The 18,993-nt window shown below is 41.6% G+C and overlaps 1 protein-coding gene across 1 annotated transcript in view; it reads right to left on the bottom strand.

Moving 5' to 3' along the window:
* Positions 1 to 18,993, bottom strand: part of CELSR3 (cadherin EGF LAG seven-pass G-type receptor 3) — a 155,008-nt gene that overhangs the window by 62,044 nt on the left and 73,971 nt on the right. Inside the window, exons 17-24 of the mRNA XM_032239098.1 lie at positions 13,797 to 13,891; positions 12,161 to 12,370; positions 9,519 to 9,702; positions 6,371 to 6,520; positions 4,771 to 4,951; positions 4,390 to 4,557; positions 2,375 to 2,501; positions 476 to 705 (exon numbers count right to left, since the gene is read on the bottom strand). Of these exons, the coding sequence (XP_032094989.1) occupies positions 476 to 705; positions 2,375 to 2,501; positions 4,390 to 4,557; positions 4,771 to 4,951; positions 6,371 to 6,520; positions 9,519 to 9,702; positions 12,161 to 12,370; positions 13,797 to 13,891 (1,345 nt within the window). The remainder of the gene's footprint in view (positions 1 to 475; positions 706 to 2,374; positions 2,502 to 4,389; positions 4,558 to 4,770; positions 4,952 to 6,370; positions 6,521 to 9,518; positions 9,703 to 12,160; positions 12,371 to 13,796; positions 13,892 to 18,993) is intronic.

Raw genomic sequence — 18,993 nt, 5'->3', positions numbered from 1 at the left:
CAAAAAATAAGAGCCAAGGTGGCGCAGTGGTTAAATGCAGCACTGCAGGCTACTGCTAGATCAGCAGGTCAGCGGTTCAAATCTCACCGGCTCAGGGTTGACTCAGCCTTCCATCCTTCCGAGGTGGGTAAAATGAGGACCCAGATTGTTGGGGGCAATATGCTGACTCTCTGTAAACCGCTTAGAGAGGCCTGAAAGGCCTATGAAGCGGTATATAAGTCTACTGCTATTGCTATTGCTATATCCGATAAAATGAATGTCTAATAAATTTATATCCACAATCTGGGATACATTTATATGGGATACATTTACATTCGAATATATGAACAATTTGCCCAGTTTCAGACTCACTAATTTCATAACCCCAATTTCCTACTTTTCAAGTTCTGGGACATAAGGTCTTCTTAGGCCTACTATTTTCCATCCAATGAAGCTCCCACTTGATTCCTAATATATTACCCACCAGGGCTCTTACTTCTCTCCTTTGTCCCATCTCACCTGATTTTCAGTACGATTGATACCCAAGAGGAACAGCAATTCAGAGAAGAAGAGAGTGACAGAAATATTGCAGTGGATTCCCCGAGTATTGGACTTGAGACCTTTCAGGCATATCAGAAAGAAGAAGGTCAGCAGCAGACATAGAAGAGAAAGAGATGTCAAGGAATAAGTCACAATGGCCAGCGTCTCCAAGTCACCTTCCAGTTGCTGTAAGGAAAAACCAAACACAAGAGGATAAGTCAGGTAGCTTGTTGGCATCATAGATGTCTATTACACCAACATCTTAAAATCATTATCCCATCACAATGAAGAAAACCGTGCATCAAACCCATTAAAAATAAAGGTTTGTATTAAAAGATAATGCTTCTTTCAAGTCAAGTTTGACTACTGGTAAGTTTGTGAACACCTCCATGTTGTTTTCTTGGCAATTGTGTAGCAGTGGTTTGTCACTGGCTTCTCACAGGGGTGTCTTTTTTATCAGCCTAGCTTTTAATCTTGATGTTTCCTGGTAGCTTCCCACCCAAGAACTAACTAGGCTTGAACCAGTTCAGGGAAAGGACTGAGGAAAGGCCAGGCAGGTGCTGCCACCTGCTGAGGCATAAATCCATATATATTTTGTTTAAAATATTTCTATCTCTAATTTCTGCCTGATAACAACTCTGAAAATGAAAAATACATATGCATCGCATAGAATGATAAATGGTGATGGATGCAGCGAGTAGAACAAAAGTGTCAGTTATATCTTTCTAAGAAGTGAACTACACATGACAGAGTATGCATTGTATACTTAGGTATATGTCCTATTCAAGAATGACAAACAACATATATAGTTAAGACAGATCAAAACACACACACACACACACACACGCCTCAATTTCAAAAGAAGAAAACCCAGGAGAAAGTCTAATTCCAGATTTAAGTTTTGATAAAACAAATTGAGCAAATGTGCTAATACATCTCTTATTTCTCCTCATAATGATAAGGCAAAGTTGCATGCAGGTTTTCCCCCTCACTTACGTACATCTTCCTTAAAATTATTTTGTTAAACTGTCACCTATCTAACTACCAGTATGTCCTTTTTTCAGCTCTGTTCTTTTAGGACCAAAAGAGATGCAACATAACATTTATATATACAGCGGATACACAAAGTTCTGATTTTATAACTAAAAGTTAAAATTGTGAACAGAAGTGAATTCTGTTTTGCCCAATGATCTTAAACAGCAAATGTTCTTAAAGGGTTTTTTCCCTCCTCATCCTGTAATAATGTAAATAATGTTATGGGGTGAAAAAATGATTCCATATTACATGGTAAGAGGAAGAAGTTACATATTCTCTCATCCTATGTAGTAAATGTAGTTCAACATCTAATCAACAAACACATAAGGGGCCAAATATATTCTATGATTACAGGTAGACCTCAATTTATGACCACAATTGAGATCAGAATTGTTGTTGCTAAGCAAGGCAAGTTGTTAAGTAGATCATGGCCGATTTTATTATCTTTTTGCCATGGTTGTTGAGTGAATCATTGCAATAGTTAAATGAATCATGCAGTCATTAAGAGAATCGGGCTTCTCCCATTGGCTGCTTGTTGTGAGCCAGTTGGAAAGGTTGCAAATTGTAATCATATGATTCTGGGATGCTGCAGCCATAATAAATACATGTCAAGTGCAATTTTGACCATGCAACAATGGGATGTTACAACAGTTATAAGTGATTGTAATCACTTTTTTCAGTACCACTGTAACTTTGAATGGTTGTAAATTGAGGTGTACATCTACTGGGCATTTTCTTTCCTGATGTCTTCACCCCTACAAATTACTTTTTCATGTGCTGCTAAAGAGCAGATGCTCTTTGTTTGAAGAAACCCAGTTACCTCTCGGTGGGAGCTGTCCATCAGCACCCCAAAAGTACCGAATTGGGAGCAATGGCAGCGGACATGAGTGGTGTTTCGGTGCACAAGTTCACAATCCCGTGCTGTCCAGAAGCCAGTGGGCTCAATCCTGCAGTTACAAAGAGATCCGTAAAAAGATGGGGTTCAAAAGAAAGATTGTTAATGTTTGGGTTTTTTATTTAGAGACAAGCATATATCACAATACAGATACTGTGATGAATGTAAGATGATGACCGTATTTATGCCAGATGTGGCTTCCAATATCATAGGTTAAGCCAGTGTTTTTGAACCATAGCAACTGGGTAGACCTCAATTGGCTGGGGAATGCTGGGAATTGAGTTGAGGCCTCTAGCAGCAGATGCCTGAATTTGATTAATTTTATTCTCAACAGAGTGGATTCCACAGGCGAGACCAAAGAAAACCAATTGCCACTATGCTATCTTAACTGACTCCACACCTATAGTCTATAGGAGATAAAATTCCAAAACACACCTTTAAAAAGATAAAAGAAAACAAATCTATCTCCTTTTCTGTTGATAAGTAATTGTTATTATGCAGACTGAAATAAAACTCAATTTTCAATTTAATTCATTATGTTAATTAATGAGTTTGAAATCTGTACAGACATTTCCATCTGCATTCCAAGTGAATCGTATAATGTTGCATTACTTCTCTGGTTTAAATCTAGAAGCCAATAACTTGTTAGAATTCTCTCCCTTTTTCCAAAATTGTTTTCACGTTCAGTGCAATCCAAATTGTTATTAAAAACTCTAAACAGATCAAAGATCTATATCAGTCTGGAAACAGATAAAATACATAAAGGGATTATAATTTTTCATTTTGAGATTCAGACTCCTTAATTTTGTCCCTACATACTTGGCCTGACAATTTGTAATCCTTAATTATTAGTGTCTGTTTTATATTATATACAGGTAGTCCTAAATGTACCACTATAATTGAGCCGAAGATTTATATTGCTAAGTGAGAAGTTTAAGTGAGTTTTGCCCCATTTTATGACTTTTCTTGCCACATTTGTTAAGTGATTCATTGCAGTTGTTAAGTTAATAGCCTAGTTGTTAAGCATAAAAATACAAAAGCTGGTGATTAATAAATTCTGAATCAGTACATCTCATTAGCCTGAATTCCAGAAATATTTTCCATTGTTTTCGTTTCTTCAACTGATAAAAGTTTTCTTGCCAGATTCCCACTATTTCTGGAAAATATTTCAATTGTTTCAATTGTTCATCATGGAATTGCCTCATCTTCTATTTGTAGTAAACCTGTGTAGTAAATGACCTCACTGGTATTTTACTTTAACTCCTTTTGTACTTATCCATGTGTTTTCAACAGGATTCCAATATTCAATGATCTGTATTTTTTTACAGATACATAGTACCTTCACCTACCATGCCATCCCACCTCCTTATATCTTGGGCCTATATTTTTGACAGATAATATTCTCTGTTAGTTACAATTCCAAGTAGTATCATAATTCCCATCAAGTTTCTGTGATATCTATATGGCCAAATTGTTTCTCCCTGTTGGGATTTCCAAGTCCTTATCAGTAAAATGTTTAGAATGTTTGGAAATCAGAAATGATACTGTTTTTACTGTGAGTCCCAATACATAATGGTTCTCATTCTTTGGAGATTATTCAAATGTAATGGTTTTTTTTTAACTTGGAAGTTATGAATTACCTGAGGTCACTGCATAGAGGAGAACTCAGTGAAAGCATTTTCCATAGACTTGCTATATCATACCCATTCAATATAGCAAAACCATTCAATACAGCGATCAATGAATTAGCTGTGAGCAATGGGATTTGCAGTCCAAGTTATCTGGGAAAGACCAGCAGGGGGAGCAACAGAGTAGAACCTATGTTTTCTACCTTGAAGGACCACAATCTGGGCCATGGCTTCCAGAAGCCTTTCCAGAAGCCTGAAGATACCTGGATACATGGCTCCATTGAAGAGGGACTTGACCCACAGTCAACTTACTGGCTAGAGTGATTCCATTGAACACAGAGGGGCTTGCTGCGGTTAGCTGTCTCCAGCAGGCGGAATTCTAGCATGAGTGGCTCCTCCAAACTGTTCTGCAGAAAAGTGTGGTTGCTGAACAGAGATACAGTCACAATGGGGGAGTTCATCACAGGGTTTTTGGGCAACCTGTATGGAACCAAGAAGCATTGTTACTTGCCAACACCATCAAGGCTGGATTGTTTCAGTCAGCGATACTGATATCCAGTGTCCCAACAATCCAATTGTGATCTTGTTGATCACAAACAAATTGCCTTTATCCGTAAAACGATTCACAGGCATTTAAAGTTGGTAGGAACATGCCAGGCTGCAAAGAACTCAGTAGAGAAGGAAGACTAATACCTAAGGTTGCGCCGATCCACCTGGTAGCGGGCAGGCAAAAGTCCACCAAGGGTGCGATAAATGATGAGAATGAGGATGGTCACAGCAGGCTCAGGTTCTTGCAGAGAATGCTTTGGGGGAGGACTTTCCATGGTGACATTGGGCTCAGTATTAATTAATGCAGCTATTGTCATGGTGGGAGCTGGAATCAAGACAGCAAAACAAGAAGAAATCAATAGAAACAAGAAGTTGCCTTTGAAGAAAGATAAAGGCCAAGGAAGGAAAGACCTGAGACTGTGTTATTTCCCAAGGATCTTAAATCAACCTCCCTAATCTGCCTGTTCCTGATGTGTTGGACTGGGGATGATGGAAGGTCTAGTCTAACATATCTGAAAGGTAGTTCCAGATGGAATAAGTTGATTGTATATTCAGATCTCAGCTATATCCTGGGAGCATAAGGTAAAGGCAAAGGTTCCCCTCACACATATGTGCTAGTTGTTCCCATTTCTAGGGGGCGATGCTCATCTCCATTTCAAAGCCAAAAAGCCAGCACTATCCAAAGACGTTTCCATGGTCATGTGGCCGGCATCAGTGGTGAGATTCAAATTTTTTACTACTGGTTCTGTGGGCATGGCTTGGTAGACGTGGCATGGCTTGGTGGGCGTGGCAGGGGAAGGATACTGTAACATCTCCATTCCCACCCTACTCCAGGGGTAGGTTACTGCAAAATCCCCATTTCCTCCTGATTAGCTGGGACTCAGCTGGGATTCAGGAGGCAGAGAATAGATGGAGAATAGCGGGCCAGTCAGAGGTGGTATTTACCAGAACTACTCAAAATTTCCACTACCGGTTCTCCAGAACTGGTCAGAAGCTGCTGAATACCACCGCTGGCCGACATGACTAAACACCAAAGGCTCATGGAACGCTGTTATGTTCCCGCCAAAGGTGGTTCCTATTTTTCTACTTGTATTTTTACGTGCTTTTGAACTGCTAGGTTGGCAGAAGCTGGGACAAGTAACGGGAGCTCACTCCATTACGCAGCGCTAGGGTTTCGAATCACCAAACTGCCGACCTTTCTGATTGACAAGCTCAGCTTCTTAGCACTGAGCCACTGCATCTCTGGGAGCATAATAGGCCACACTTAGTCATTCTGAAGTAAAATGATTCCCCCCCCCCCCCGAAAAAAAAAGCCTCTGGAAAGCCATCTTGTCAAATAAATGCTATAAGGCTGAGTAGGTGGGACTTCCCAATCAGGGACCAGAAGTTCAACTAGGCCCTTCTCTAATGGCAGACAAAGCTTCTGGCTCATGAGCTATTAATCACCGATGCAAGAAGTTAAGTCACAGCTCTTTCAGGGTGTCCAAAAGAGACACGAAAACCCTCAACCTTGCCTTTTCTTTGCTCTGTGGCATCATTCAAAGAACAGCGAAAGAAAGAAAGAAAGAAAGAAAGAAAGAAAGAAAGAAAGAAAGAAAGAAAGAAAGAAAGAAAGAAAGAAAAAAGGAAAAAAGAGTTGTTAAAGCACATTTTGGGAAGGATGGGAAAAAGGATGCTATTTTTTTCAGGTTTTTTATTTTTTTGAAGCAGGCCTGGGGGAGTTCAGAAAAAAATTGTCACTTACCTTCTATTTTGTGGGGGGTGAGGATGGAGTGAGGGAGGACTATATGTGTATGGGGATCCCACATGGCCTGGCCACGGAAGAGGGTACTGTGATAACGTGGATAGCGTCTTCTGAGATGGGTGTGATTCTCCATGCGATCAATGCTGAGCACTGCGAGGGGGAAAGGAAAAAAGAGGCCTCAGGCATTAGGTCTGACAGAGACAGTGCCGTCTTCTGATTTAAGCAGAGCTTAATTGTATCTAAAGCTGGGGGTAGAAATGGCTGGCTTCTTTCCTTTATGAAGAACAGGTAGTCCTTGCTTACGGACTGCTTTGTTTAATGTTCAAAGTTATGCCGGTATAAAAGAATAGCTTTGCGACCAATTCTCACCTGCAGTCACGTGATTTCCATTTGCAACTGGTATGCATTTACAACCACTGCAGCATCCCAAAGTCATTTGATTTGTGTGCCTTGCAATTGGCTTGCCACCAACAGAGTTAACAGAGAAGGCGGAAGTAAAATGTAAAGCTTTGGGTCCGCTTAGCAACCAAAGGGGAAGTGAAATCATAAGTCTCTCACAGCCATGTGATGCAGTGGTGGGTTTCAATTTATTTTACTACTGGTTCGCTCATGCGCGCGTGGATGCTCATGCAACAGAAGATCCGGGCAGGTGGGCAGAACCTCCTGCCGCCGTCACAACTGGTTTGCCCGATCCAGGGCAAACCGGCAGAAACCCTGATGTGATGCTTTGTTTAACAAACACAGTGCTTATCAACAAAGTTGCTGGTCTCAGTACTGGCACTAAGTGAGGATTACGTACATATTTTATGTTCTCAGGCTACTTTTCAAAGTGCTTTTTTGATAATAGAGAGCCATACAAAGAGAAAATTCACTGCATCAGGATCATTATACAAAATAACATACCTAAAATGTAGATGGGAACACTGAACTGAAAACTGAACACCAAATTGAAGATGAAGGTGTTCATTTCAAAGCTTACCTATTCAGTTCACAGCTCCAAAAATAGGAGAAAAATGTCATTTAAAAAAAAGTGGCTAGAACAAGAACTTTCAAGAAGTGTGAAAAATTGCACAAAAATGTTTATATTTCAGAAATTTACATAAGCATGTGTATGGATATTTGTGTTGATTTTTTAAATGGGCCAAACGGAAGTCAAATATGTATTTTGATAAAAATAGAAATGAAAGAATTTCCAGTCTGTTTAATCCTCTTTAGGCATTTGTCCAAGCCTATGGGGAGAGGGAAGGGTCACGCACCAAGCCTGTGCACTCTAATAATCTCGATCTCCATGTGTTCAATGAAAAGTCTAATGGATAAGAGTATTTGTACTGCTTGATCCTGAGGATAGCTTTCTGCTCAGATCGCAGAGTACAGTGGAGGTATTCATGTTCACAGAAATTGCACATTTGCACAAGGCCAGGGAGAGTCAGGGACAGGGATAACATTTTTTGCATAAGATTCTCGTGAGACACTTTACATATGTGTATGAAGTTACCCCTGTAAGTTATGAATTTGTACACGTCTATATTTAAAAATAACTTGGGAAGTGACTCTCACTTTGCAGAAGTTTGAACCACAACATTAAGAAGAAATATGTTATTGTGCAGCTTAAAAGATATGCCCATCTCTGATCTCAACTGATTGAGTTTTATGTGCAATGACAGAAGCATCTATAGCCGTGATAGCGAACATATGGCACACGTGCCACAGGAGGCACGTGGAGCCATTTGTCAGGGCACGCGAGGCGTTGCTCTGTCATCTGGCCAGCTCACATGCGCGTGCTGACTTCACCCTTCTTTTGAGGCTGTTTTTCGCCCTTCGGAGCCTTCAGGGGTCTTCAGGAGGCTTCCCAGAAGGCTCAGGAGGGTGAAAACGGCCCTATGGACAAACCAGAAGTCACAATTCCCAAACTTCGGTTTGTCCGTAGGTCCGTCTTTTGCCCTCTGGAGGCTTCAGGGAAGCTCCTGAGGCCTCCGGGGGGTGTCCAGGAGGGCAGGGAGGCTGTTTTCACCCTCCCCAGACTCCTAGAAAGCCAAAAGCGGGGGTGCCAAAAGCGGGGGTGGGTGATTGCTGGTCATGCGCGCATGCGCACACAGGGGGGTGCCCCTCTGTGCTCCCCTCACTTTTGGGATGGGAGACAAAAAACATTCGCTGGTCTACAGGATTGGAAGCATTCATCAAAACCTTGCATCACTCTAATGCAATCTCTGCTGCTTTCATGCATGTGTGCAGTACCTCAATGCCAACACAAAAGGAGTGGCATTTGCATTACAATGGTACAGTGCAGAAGTGGGTTGCTCCCGGTTCGGCCCGGATCAGGTGAACAGGTAGTGGCGGTGTCAGGAGGCTCCGCCCACCACCCGGACGCTTCTGTGTATGCACGAGCGAACTGGTAGCGCCGGGATTTGCAAACCACCTCTAGTTCAGTGCTGCATTTGTCATTTGGCTTCCTTCCCTCCTCCATGGTAGATTCCCCAGGATCATGCCATGAATTCAGGAATGTATCATCCATCCCTTCTAAATGAGGGATGCATCTGACTTCCAGCTTCTGAAATCAAGCATTCTTGTACAGGTCTGGGGAGCAATTCCCTAAAGCAAAGGGCAAGCAATACCCCGTGGAATCTATTTATACAACATCACTTTGCAAATAATCAGGCTGGCAGCCTCATGTGGACCAGCATAGCCGCAAATTGTAAATTAGTATCTCTGCTCTGTGCCAGCTGACAGGAACCATCCCCATTTTGCTGGTTATTGTATAGAAAGGGTCACTTTTCCTTTCCTGCTTCTCCTCCTGAATGTCTTTTTCAAGCCCTTCTTCCTCCTGAACGTCGAACGGCCCCTTCATCCCATGTGCTAGAAACAGGCTGAGATGCTTCTTCTTTCCAGTTCCATTCAAATAATAATCCTGACTGCTCGCTTTTGACAAAAATGCATGAGAGCAGAGAATCCTTAATAATACTTTTAAAAGTCCTGTTGTATCCTAGCATTGAACAGTTCAGCAAACAGTTCCATAGCTGCCTGGCAGCCAAGGGTTTGACAGTCATGGATTGCTAGAGAAGCACGATCAGTTCATACTGATCTCAAGAGGGATCCATGAGGCATTCTTTCAAAGTTATGAGGTGAAGAGTTCCTCCTGGCTTTTACTTACCAATATTGGGGGTCACCACACCAACAGGATTGAGGTAGGTGAGCTTCATGTTGCTGGCCAAAGTGCCCGAGTAGTCCTTCAGTTGTTCCATCAGAGCTGCAGTGCCCTGATCATTTTGCAACAAGGTGTCCCAGTGCTCCTGGTTTTCCAGTGCAAGCACTGAGCTGCCAGCTTGGAGGAGGTTCTAAAGAGAAGATCAACGTTTAGGTGGATTTCAATCAGTATAACTGTTCTGACCTAGGCGTCCCAAAATCACCGAGCAGACTCCTTGTCCTGACAAAGCCCCTTTTTATAAAGCTAATGTGAATTCCTCTCATCCAGCAAAGTCCCGGCAAACAGACTTTCAAAGGGTGAATTTACAACCACAGAACTTATCAGGCTTGGAGAGCTGCCTGGTCAATATCTTCCAAACGCAACCCTGTACAAGAAAATACTTGGCAAGGAGTCTCTGAGAATCCTGAACAAATCTTCACACTAATTAAACAAACAAATTGTCTGCTGCAAACTCCACTCCCCTTTTGCTCCTCTTTATTCCCTATAGGAGGGGTCATTCACGGTCCACCTGTGCCTTCACTCCTGAGACGGCCCTTGTTCCTTAACTGTTCCCCTCTCCTGGCAGGTCTGCACACGCGCACATTGGGAATAGGCTTCAGGTGTTCTTCTGCCCCACTGATCTCCCACTCCAAAGATAGCTGATAATTGTCAGAGTGCCCTGGCTCCATCTCTGCCTCTGATGCAGAGCACTCCTCAGAGCCTTCCCCAGATTCCAGGACTGGCCCATGTTTTTTCCCAACCTCCTCACAGTCTGAGTCTGCCACCAGCTCCATTGGCTGCTGGCGGGCCACAACAATAACCCCCTTCTGCATCACCTTTAATCACACATAAAAACACAAAGACAATACAGACCAGAGTTTTTCAACCATGGCAGCATTAAGATGTGTGAACTTCAACTCCCAGAATGCCCCAACCACCCTAAAGAAGTCCACACATCTTAAACACTGACATAGGGAGATTGTCTTAAAAAATAAATAAATTATAACATCTTTGTTTTATGAGGGTGCCCAGGAAGTTGATATAATCTTAAACTAGAAAGAAGAGGCCTTCTGGTCCTTCCGACGCACCCTAAAAAGTTGGCTTTTCCAGCAAGCCAGCCTGGCATGAACAGAATAAAATAAATGATTAATTTAATTGTTAATTTTAATCTAATTTTTAATTTTTTATTGTTAATATTAATTGGGTTTGTTTTTGGATACTTTATTTAATTTCCTTTTAAACTTTTGTAATATGTGGTTTTTTTATGTTGTACACCGCCCTGAGTCCTTTGGGAGAAGGGCGGCATATAAATCCAACAAACAAACAAACAAACAAACAAACAAACAAACAAACAAACAAACAAACATCCCACAGATAAGCAAACCAACAACCCAAGCTATCAAGGCATAGTGTTTTTAAATAATCATTTCTAATTGCCTAGCCATCCTTCTCCACACCTATAGATATTTATCCTGAGGCTTTGAAAAGTATGGAAATCTAAAGCTACCAGGGCTGATCTGTAAAAAGCAAGCTAGCCACTGCTACATAGATGAAAGCAAATCAATAATGAAAAAACAAACTATTCTTTAAAGGATTTAAACTTGGGATCAGGGTGCCTAGTCTGAGCAATATTTTCTTGGGTTTCATTCCAAGTCAGGCGTAGAATGAAGCTACAAGATAAAGAGTGTGAAATGTCTTTTCATGAGTTAATTTGTGGCACCTACAATATGCTTGGGATGGGGCAACAGGTATTCTTAGCTTAAAAAAAATATGTTCTTTTTAGATCTCCTATATAGATTTTGCTATTTGGGTTTTTCCTTGGTTTTACACTATTTGGATTTTAACTGCATTTTATATTTTTATATGATAAACTACTCCAAAACTATAAAAACTACATTCAGCAGCACAGAAATATTGTTTGCAGGAGAAAAAGCTGGATGTTGGGGAATCGTAGGGCAGCAATGGCTGTAGCTAACGACCACTAGTTTAATATCACACAGCAGGGGTGTCAAACCTGTGTCATCATATTGCCATTCCTCCCCCTTTGCTAAAACAGGGCTGGGCATGGCTAGTGCTTAATGCATCTGGTCCACAGGCCATGAGTTTGACACCCCTGTCATACAGGATTCATCTGTGGATTTATACGTATATAAATAAATATTATCATAAGCATTTCAATGCAAATCAAAAAAGGTATTTTTTTTCCTCAAGGATTCTTAAGGCATTAGAAATAACAGCACACAACAACAGCCCTAACCCTAACCCTAATCCTATCAGCACATTATTCTGAATTCCTAGAGGTGTTCAGTAGCATAGCCCGGGCTCACTTTACTAAAATTCTACATAAATATTCACACTGTTCTTCAAATTCGAATTCAATTCAAACCTTTGTTGTCAGAATACAACATGTGTACAATGAGATTGGCTGAGCCTCCTTTCGTGCACCTCCCCCAACACACTATAACTCACAGTGAAAGACAAAAAAATTCCCAGCCCAGTGATTCCTACTAACCCAGTCCTACGGCACCATGCGAACTTCAAGGGAAAAGCCTAGTTAATTGGATTCTGTGCCACTTTTCACAATATCACAACTGAAAATGGGTCCTTACCTCATTGAAGTGAGCATCCTGGGTAGCAGTCAGCCCAAAACCATGTTGTCTGCTCTCAAAGGCCATCAAGTGGGAAAGCAGGCGGTAGGTAATATGAATATCATTGCCAAAGTAGGACTCCATCTGTTCTGTCACTGCCCGTAGTTGATGGGCCAACTTTTTTGCTTCTATGGTGTTCAGTTCCGTTTCATTCTTCTCCAGGCTTTCCAGCTATCAGAGCAGAAAATAAGAAGAGGGTACTATCTCTTTGCCTCTCCAAAGTGAATTTTTGTCTCCATCTCTTCGGTTAAACATGGGTACATTATACAGAGATAAAGGAAACTTCTCAAGTTACTGATGGAAATCTGAAATCTGGATTCTGGCCTCCAATATATACATCGTTGGCAGAAAGTACCATGGGAACTGCACTTATTATCAGTTGGTTTCTGAGATGTTGGCCATCACTTTTCAAGCCTTCTATTATTCAGGGCCTGAATATCTTTGAGACCTCATCATCTGAGCTGAACTTCCTTGTCCAGTAAGTTATGGGACAGATAGTTTGATCATGGTCCCACTGTCAAGGAGTACAACCAACAAGGACTCTGTGGTTGAACCTTCTTGGTAATAGCCATCTCTGTTGGAACCATCCAACAGATAGATAGATGGGCCATGCCTTCCTGCTACCTTTTTGGAAGACCATAAAAAAATTCTTCAGAATGGAATTTAGGAGGAGTTCCAGCATCCTCATGGTCATATGATCAAAATTCAGATACTTGGCCACAGACTCATATTTATGATGGTTGGAGTATCCCGGAGTGATGTGATCACCTTTTCCGACCTTCTGAAAAGCAAAGCTAACAGGGAAGCCAGGTTCACTTAACAACTGGGTTACTCACTTAGCAACTGCAGGGATTCACTTCACAACTGTGGCAAGAAAGGTCATAAAATGGGGCAAAACTCACTTAGCAAATGTTTCACATAGCAACAGAAAATTTGGGTTCAATTGTGATCGTAAGTTGAGGACTACCTTCATTGCTATTAAATACACTTATTTTTGTTACTCTGGCCCTTCCTCTTACTAATACAGTAAGCATCAATAAGCTAACAAATGATACATATGGAGTTAATATAAATATTACACTTTCAAAGGGTATCCACAGATAATCATTTCATTGTGGGAGCTAAATTCCCCCTTATTACTCAAACACTCTCATCCAACATAAATATCTGGCTAATTATACAAAAGAAATAGAAGAGGCTCTCTGCAAGGAGACAGTTTTCCGCTTTCCTAATTTCAGATTAACTGCCTTTTGGGACTCAATTGAGTGGTGAATTTGTTTTCCCAAGAAGACACAGTTTATAGCCTCATTCATTTTAATCTCAAAGACAAGCTTTGTACTTTGAATGCTCTCTTTATACTAACAACCACGGCTTGGACTGCTAATAGAACTGATTTGCCCACTTTCCCCAACCTTGGTTTTACAGAAAGAATTTTCACGTTTCCTACCTAAATTTGGGTGGTTTTGTATTGAATTTTCAGTAGACCATCTCATATAAATAGCACAATTCGAGAAAAGCATGGTGTGAAGGAAAACAGGTGAATGGAGAGAAGGAAGGAGAGAGGAGAAGAGAGGGAGGGAGAAAGAGAGAGATGTACCAATGTTGAAAGCTCCTTGAAAGCAGGTGAAGTGCAATTGAACAGATCCGGTTCCAGCCAGCCTCTCTCCTGGTCACAATATCGAACCGCTGCACCTGAGTCAAGACAAAAGGCCAACTTAAAAGTGAAAACGTACAAGGGCTAATTGGAAAGGCTCTTTTCTTGTGGTTATTGCCCAGGATAAGATAGTCAGGGCTCAGACAACAGTACTAGACCAACAGGGTGGTTTTACAATGCCATTTTGGCAATTTCACTAATCCTAAAGACCAACTGATGAAGGGAACAGATTACACACTTCAGCAGCAGCTGTGGGTTGCTTACTACGATGGCAGCTTTGATTTCATTTCTACTAATTTAGGTTTTATGAGATTCCCCCAAATGCTGGGTTTAATTATTACCATGCCTGGGAGAATTACTGAGAAATGAACTTATTCATCATGTTACCAATATTGTGTCTAAGATATGATATGGCACAATACCTTCTAAGTATTTGGTGTCAAAATAAAAAAATAAAGAACAAATATCATGTGATATGTGAACCTGCTATTTCCAAAAATCTCTTTGAAAACTGCTGGAAGCTTTACTGAATACGTATCTTACTTGCTATTTTTAAAATCAGTCTGAATGCTACCTTTCTTTTTCCAATTTGTGTACGCTTGAGAATGAACTGTATCTTACTGAAATTGGAATTGCCAAAAGAAAACCTGCATGTTCCCTACATTTAGATCAAGGTCAAGTGTTAACTGAAATACAAAAACACATATTCCATGGCAAAAATCTTTGACTGGAATGTTTTGTTAAAATAGCGTTAGCAATATTTCATTGCTGATGTAGCTCAGTGTAAATATGGTGAACACTCTCTTGATTGAAACTTAATCTTTGTCTAAGAATGAGTAAATTCAAAAGGAACTGTGCAAGAGGGTTAGTGGTGGGTTCCAGATCCCGGTAAGGTGCAATGGGGCTGGGTGTCCACCACATGCACACAAATGCGTGCAGCACACGTGCATACTTACTGCCTGAAATGCTCTGCAATGCCTCTGTGATGCTCCTGCTGCTCGGCGGAGCGTCACGCAGGTGCTGTACACTCTGTGAGCAGAAGCCCTGAACAGCTCAAATACCAGTAAGGAACACGGGTGGGCAGGTGGGCCCTCCAGAGCACCGAACGGAACGGTACCCAGTGCTCCAAGCAGGCACCGGTACACCCGTACTGGGCGTGGCACGACAAAACCGCGCTCGACTAAGCCGCGCCCGATTAAACCGCGTCGCTGATGTCATCAACAGGGCGACAACAGCGAGCGCAGAGAAAGAAGGGCACTTTAAATAGCGCTTTGAAAGCAAGCCGATTCAACTTAAGGTAAGGGTTATGTTTAGGGTTAGGTTTAGGGTTAGGTTAAGGGTTAGGTTAAGGGTTAGGTTAAGGGTTAGGGTTAGGTTTAGGGTTAGGTTAAGGGTTAGGGTTAGGTTTAGGTTTAGGTTTAGGATTAGGTTTAGGGGGGGTTAGGTTTAGGTTTAGGGGTTAATTTTAGGTTTAGCATTTACAGCGTGCTTCTGTCTCCGCGCTGTTGTCGCCCTGTTGATGATGTCAGCTACGCGGTTTCGTCGAGTGCGCTTTAGTCGAACGTGGTTTTGTGGTGGAACCATACTGGGGCGTACCGGTTGTAACCCACCGCTGAAGAGAGTGCTAGAAATCTGTCTCTAGATGTGCATAGCTATAGGATTTTTTAAAAAAGAGGGAAGTGTTTTCGTGCATTCTAGACAAATTCACAACTTCTCTTCCTATGAGTGCCTGTATCCCCCTACCTTACTATTGCTGTCATAGCATGTTGCATCAGGTGGCAAGATCTGAAGAGGGTTATATTCACTTTAACATGGATAGAGTGCCTGCTGCAACTACCAACATCACTAGAGTTCCTGAGAAAATGACTCCAGATTCTAGACTTTGCCACCTAATGTAGCAAGTCCAATCATTGCACAGATAAGACAGGTGCACATGACATGTTAGCATCCATACTGTGAGTGCAGCCTCACATTTCCATCCACAAGTATAAATGATGCAATAGAACTGGACAATTTGAAGCATAAGATGTTAAGCACAGAAAGGTTTAGCATGACTTGTTTTTCCCAGTCACTCTTGCCAAATCATGATCCCTGGAAGTTGTTTTTTACCCCACAACAACATTACAACAATGAATGGTATTTATGAAGGATTTAGCCAAACCAGTGCCTGCATTCTTCTTTTTCTTTTTTGAAAGGGCTTGACCATTCTACGGATTCAGTATTTATGAGTCTAAAACAAAGAAAAGTGACAGTCCCAAATATTAAGACATAGGACGCAAGGGTGCAAGTGCCCATATCTGTGACATAGGCCATGCAGCTTTCAAGAATATTTAAACACCACCAGGATCACAAAAATAGAAGAGATGCATCCATAAAAGTGGCACGGGTGCCTAATGGGAGCACTGTGGCATTCTTAACGCTAAAATCACTATCAGAAACAGCAACATTTTGTGCATGAGCTGCACCATCTGCTATCCCATCAGGGGTGCTAGAAGTGTGTTTGGCAATGATCTGGATGGGAAAGATATTTATACAAGGACAGTTGAATTCTTGTTAATTCCAAACACGGCAGGTCACTTTGCTGCTTTACAAGTTGAAATATGTATGTTCTGCTAGGGTCAAGCATGATGGCTCCAAACATATACTTAAAATGATGAATTTCTGCTCTCATATTTAAACTCTGTTCAATAGACTATTTAGCAGACTAATCACAAACCAAATCAGGAACATTGATTTATTGCTACTATTCAGGGGTCCTCAAAATTTGTATGTGGTAGCAAGCTAATTTTGCATGGTCAGGATCTTAAGTTACATCTTGTTAAGATGATGTAAGGTTTCCTGCCTAGGCAGGGGGTTGGACTAGAAGACCTCCAAGGTCCCTTCCAACTCTGTTATTCTATTTCTATAGATAAACTCAGAAAGCTCTCTTTTCAAAGAAATAGGATAGGGCTGTTTTGTTGAGGGCTATATCAGGGCTGTGATTGGCCTCAGGGGTCTGGGTGGGCAGGGCCAGCTTGACGCCACTCACTGAGCATGGCCAACTGGATGGGTGTAGTGAGCTTGATGCCACTCCCCGAACTGCTGGCTGCTTTGCATTGGGTAGACCAGGCTGAAACCACGTTGGCCTGATGTTTCTTCTTTGCATTGGGAAGACCGGTCCAAAGTGACATAGGTAGACCGGGCTGAAGTGACACAGGTAGACAGGGGTGAAGCAACATGGGCCGGCCTCTTACATTTTCCAGGATAGCCCCATGGGCTGCATCTGACCACATCATGGGCTGGATTCAGCCCACGGGCCTTGAGTTTGACGCCCCTGAATTGGAAATATGTTTTCCCTCTATGAGTGGCATTTTTTTAAAACATGCAGAACTGAATGAAATAAGCCAATACTATCAGAACCAGAGTTCTAAATTGATGTGGAAATCTAAAATGCTAATCATCCTCAGCTACCATGCTATTGGAAGAAAGTACTGGATTCCACGTTCTTGAGGAGTCCATGGGATATTATGTTTACATAATATCAGGATACAGAAACTCATTATACTTAATTTAATTGCGCCTAGGATGCAATTATTTTCAGCAGCAGACCACTGTAGAAAGATATTTTCCACATTTTAATGAGATGCAAAGCCACCTTCATAGAACTGATAAGCCCAATTCTGGGATTTTACAGAATCAAAACTTGCACTGCACAATTTGGTCACAAAACAACCCCCAACAATTTTTAAAGAAACTTTAAAGGGTCAAGAAGAAAAAGGTTTTCAGCAGAAAGGCATCATCCATCAATAAGCCAGCCTGACTATCTAAAGAAAATATCCCTGTGGTTAAAAATATGAAGGAGATAATAGTGTTCAAAACTGAATTTACAAGCAAGCAGAGCCGCGGAGGTTAGAATGCAGCACTTATGCTGACTGCCAGCTGCCAACAGGTCAGCAGTTCAAATCTCACCAGGCTCAAGGTTGACTCAGCCTTCCATCCTTCCGACGTGGGTAAAATGAAGACCCAGATTGTTGGGGGTGAGATGCTGACTCTATAAAACCTCTTAGAGAGGGCTGCAAATCACCATGAAGTGGTATATAAGTCTAAGTGCTATTGCTATCAGACAAACTTCTATTTGTTCTTGCAGGGGAAAAAAATGTCAGTGTGCAGGCTTGTTTCACCTTTTCTTTCTTTCTTCTTCACTAAAAAGTGGCACCTATGGCAGTTTCATTTGTGATTTTCAAAGGTAAACCCTACAGCAGGGATTGGCAGCATGTATAATATTTTGATATAACTCCTTTGATGAAGGAAAATAGCAATTTCTATATTTTTCCTAATCAGTTGAACTCAAGGCAGCCAATACTATAGGAAGGTGTTCACTTCTTCATGAAAGCCTTATGTAGTTTCTTCATCAAGTTTTCAATAACATTTGAGCACCAAATGCCACTCTTCTCTTAACCAGAGCCCATAAGCAAGTAGGAGAACCAAACGCATCCGCCACCAAAATATGACATCCATCGGTTAGAACGCCAGACTTCCCCACCCAATTATCATTTCTCTAAATCCATAAAAAGCATCAAGGCACTACAAATAAGCGTGAGCAGGTTGCAGATGACTACAAGGGATTTTCTGCAGATTAGTGTTATGTGACAAGGTAAAGAAGCTGAAGGTCAGGCAGGATTACAAAGAAACCAGAGCCAGGCAAGGCAATCAAAACAGAGCCAGCAGCCCGTGGAGCATCTGAGGGAAATGTGGATCTGATGGTGCTTTAGGCAGGAGCAGGGAATGGAAAAGCCACACAGAGCAGTGCTGACAAAGCAGGAGGGGAAAAGGCCTTACCTGAACCTCGCAAACCTGCACAAAAGAAAAACGTGGAGAAAAGGGACAATATTAAACGCTTTTAAGCAATATAATTGATGGAGAATGACCTTCCCTGGAATGGGTTTCTGTACTGTAGGAAATTCTGACTTCTGTGTAACGTTTAGTGATGTGAACCAACATGGGATTCCAGCTCCCAAATATTTCTTGATTCAAGCAAGCAGTAGGTTAAATGAGATGATTATGCTGTCTATTCTGTGGGGAAAATTCTGAAGAATGTGTGTTTTGGGAGCAGGGGGTAAAATATCATGTCCTTGGGCCCAACAGACCAAGCTATCCTAAG

Source organism: Thamnophis elegans, chromosome 2, assembly GCF_009769535.1.
Source record: "Thamnophis elegans isolate rThaEle1 chromosome 2, rThaEle1.pri, whole genome shotgun sequence".
Classification (NCBI taxonomy): Eukaryota; Metazoa; Chordata; class Lepidosauria; order Squamata; family Colubridae; genus Thamnophis; species Thamnophis elegans.
The sequence above is the reverse complement of the archived record's forward strand: the minus strand, read 5'-3'. Positions and strand labels throughout refer to the sequence as shown.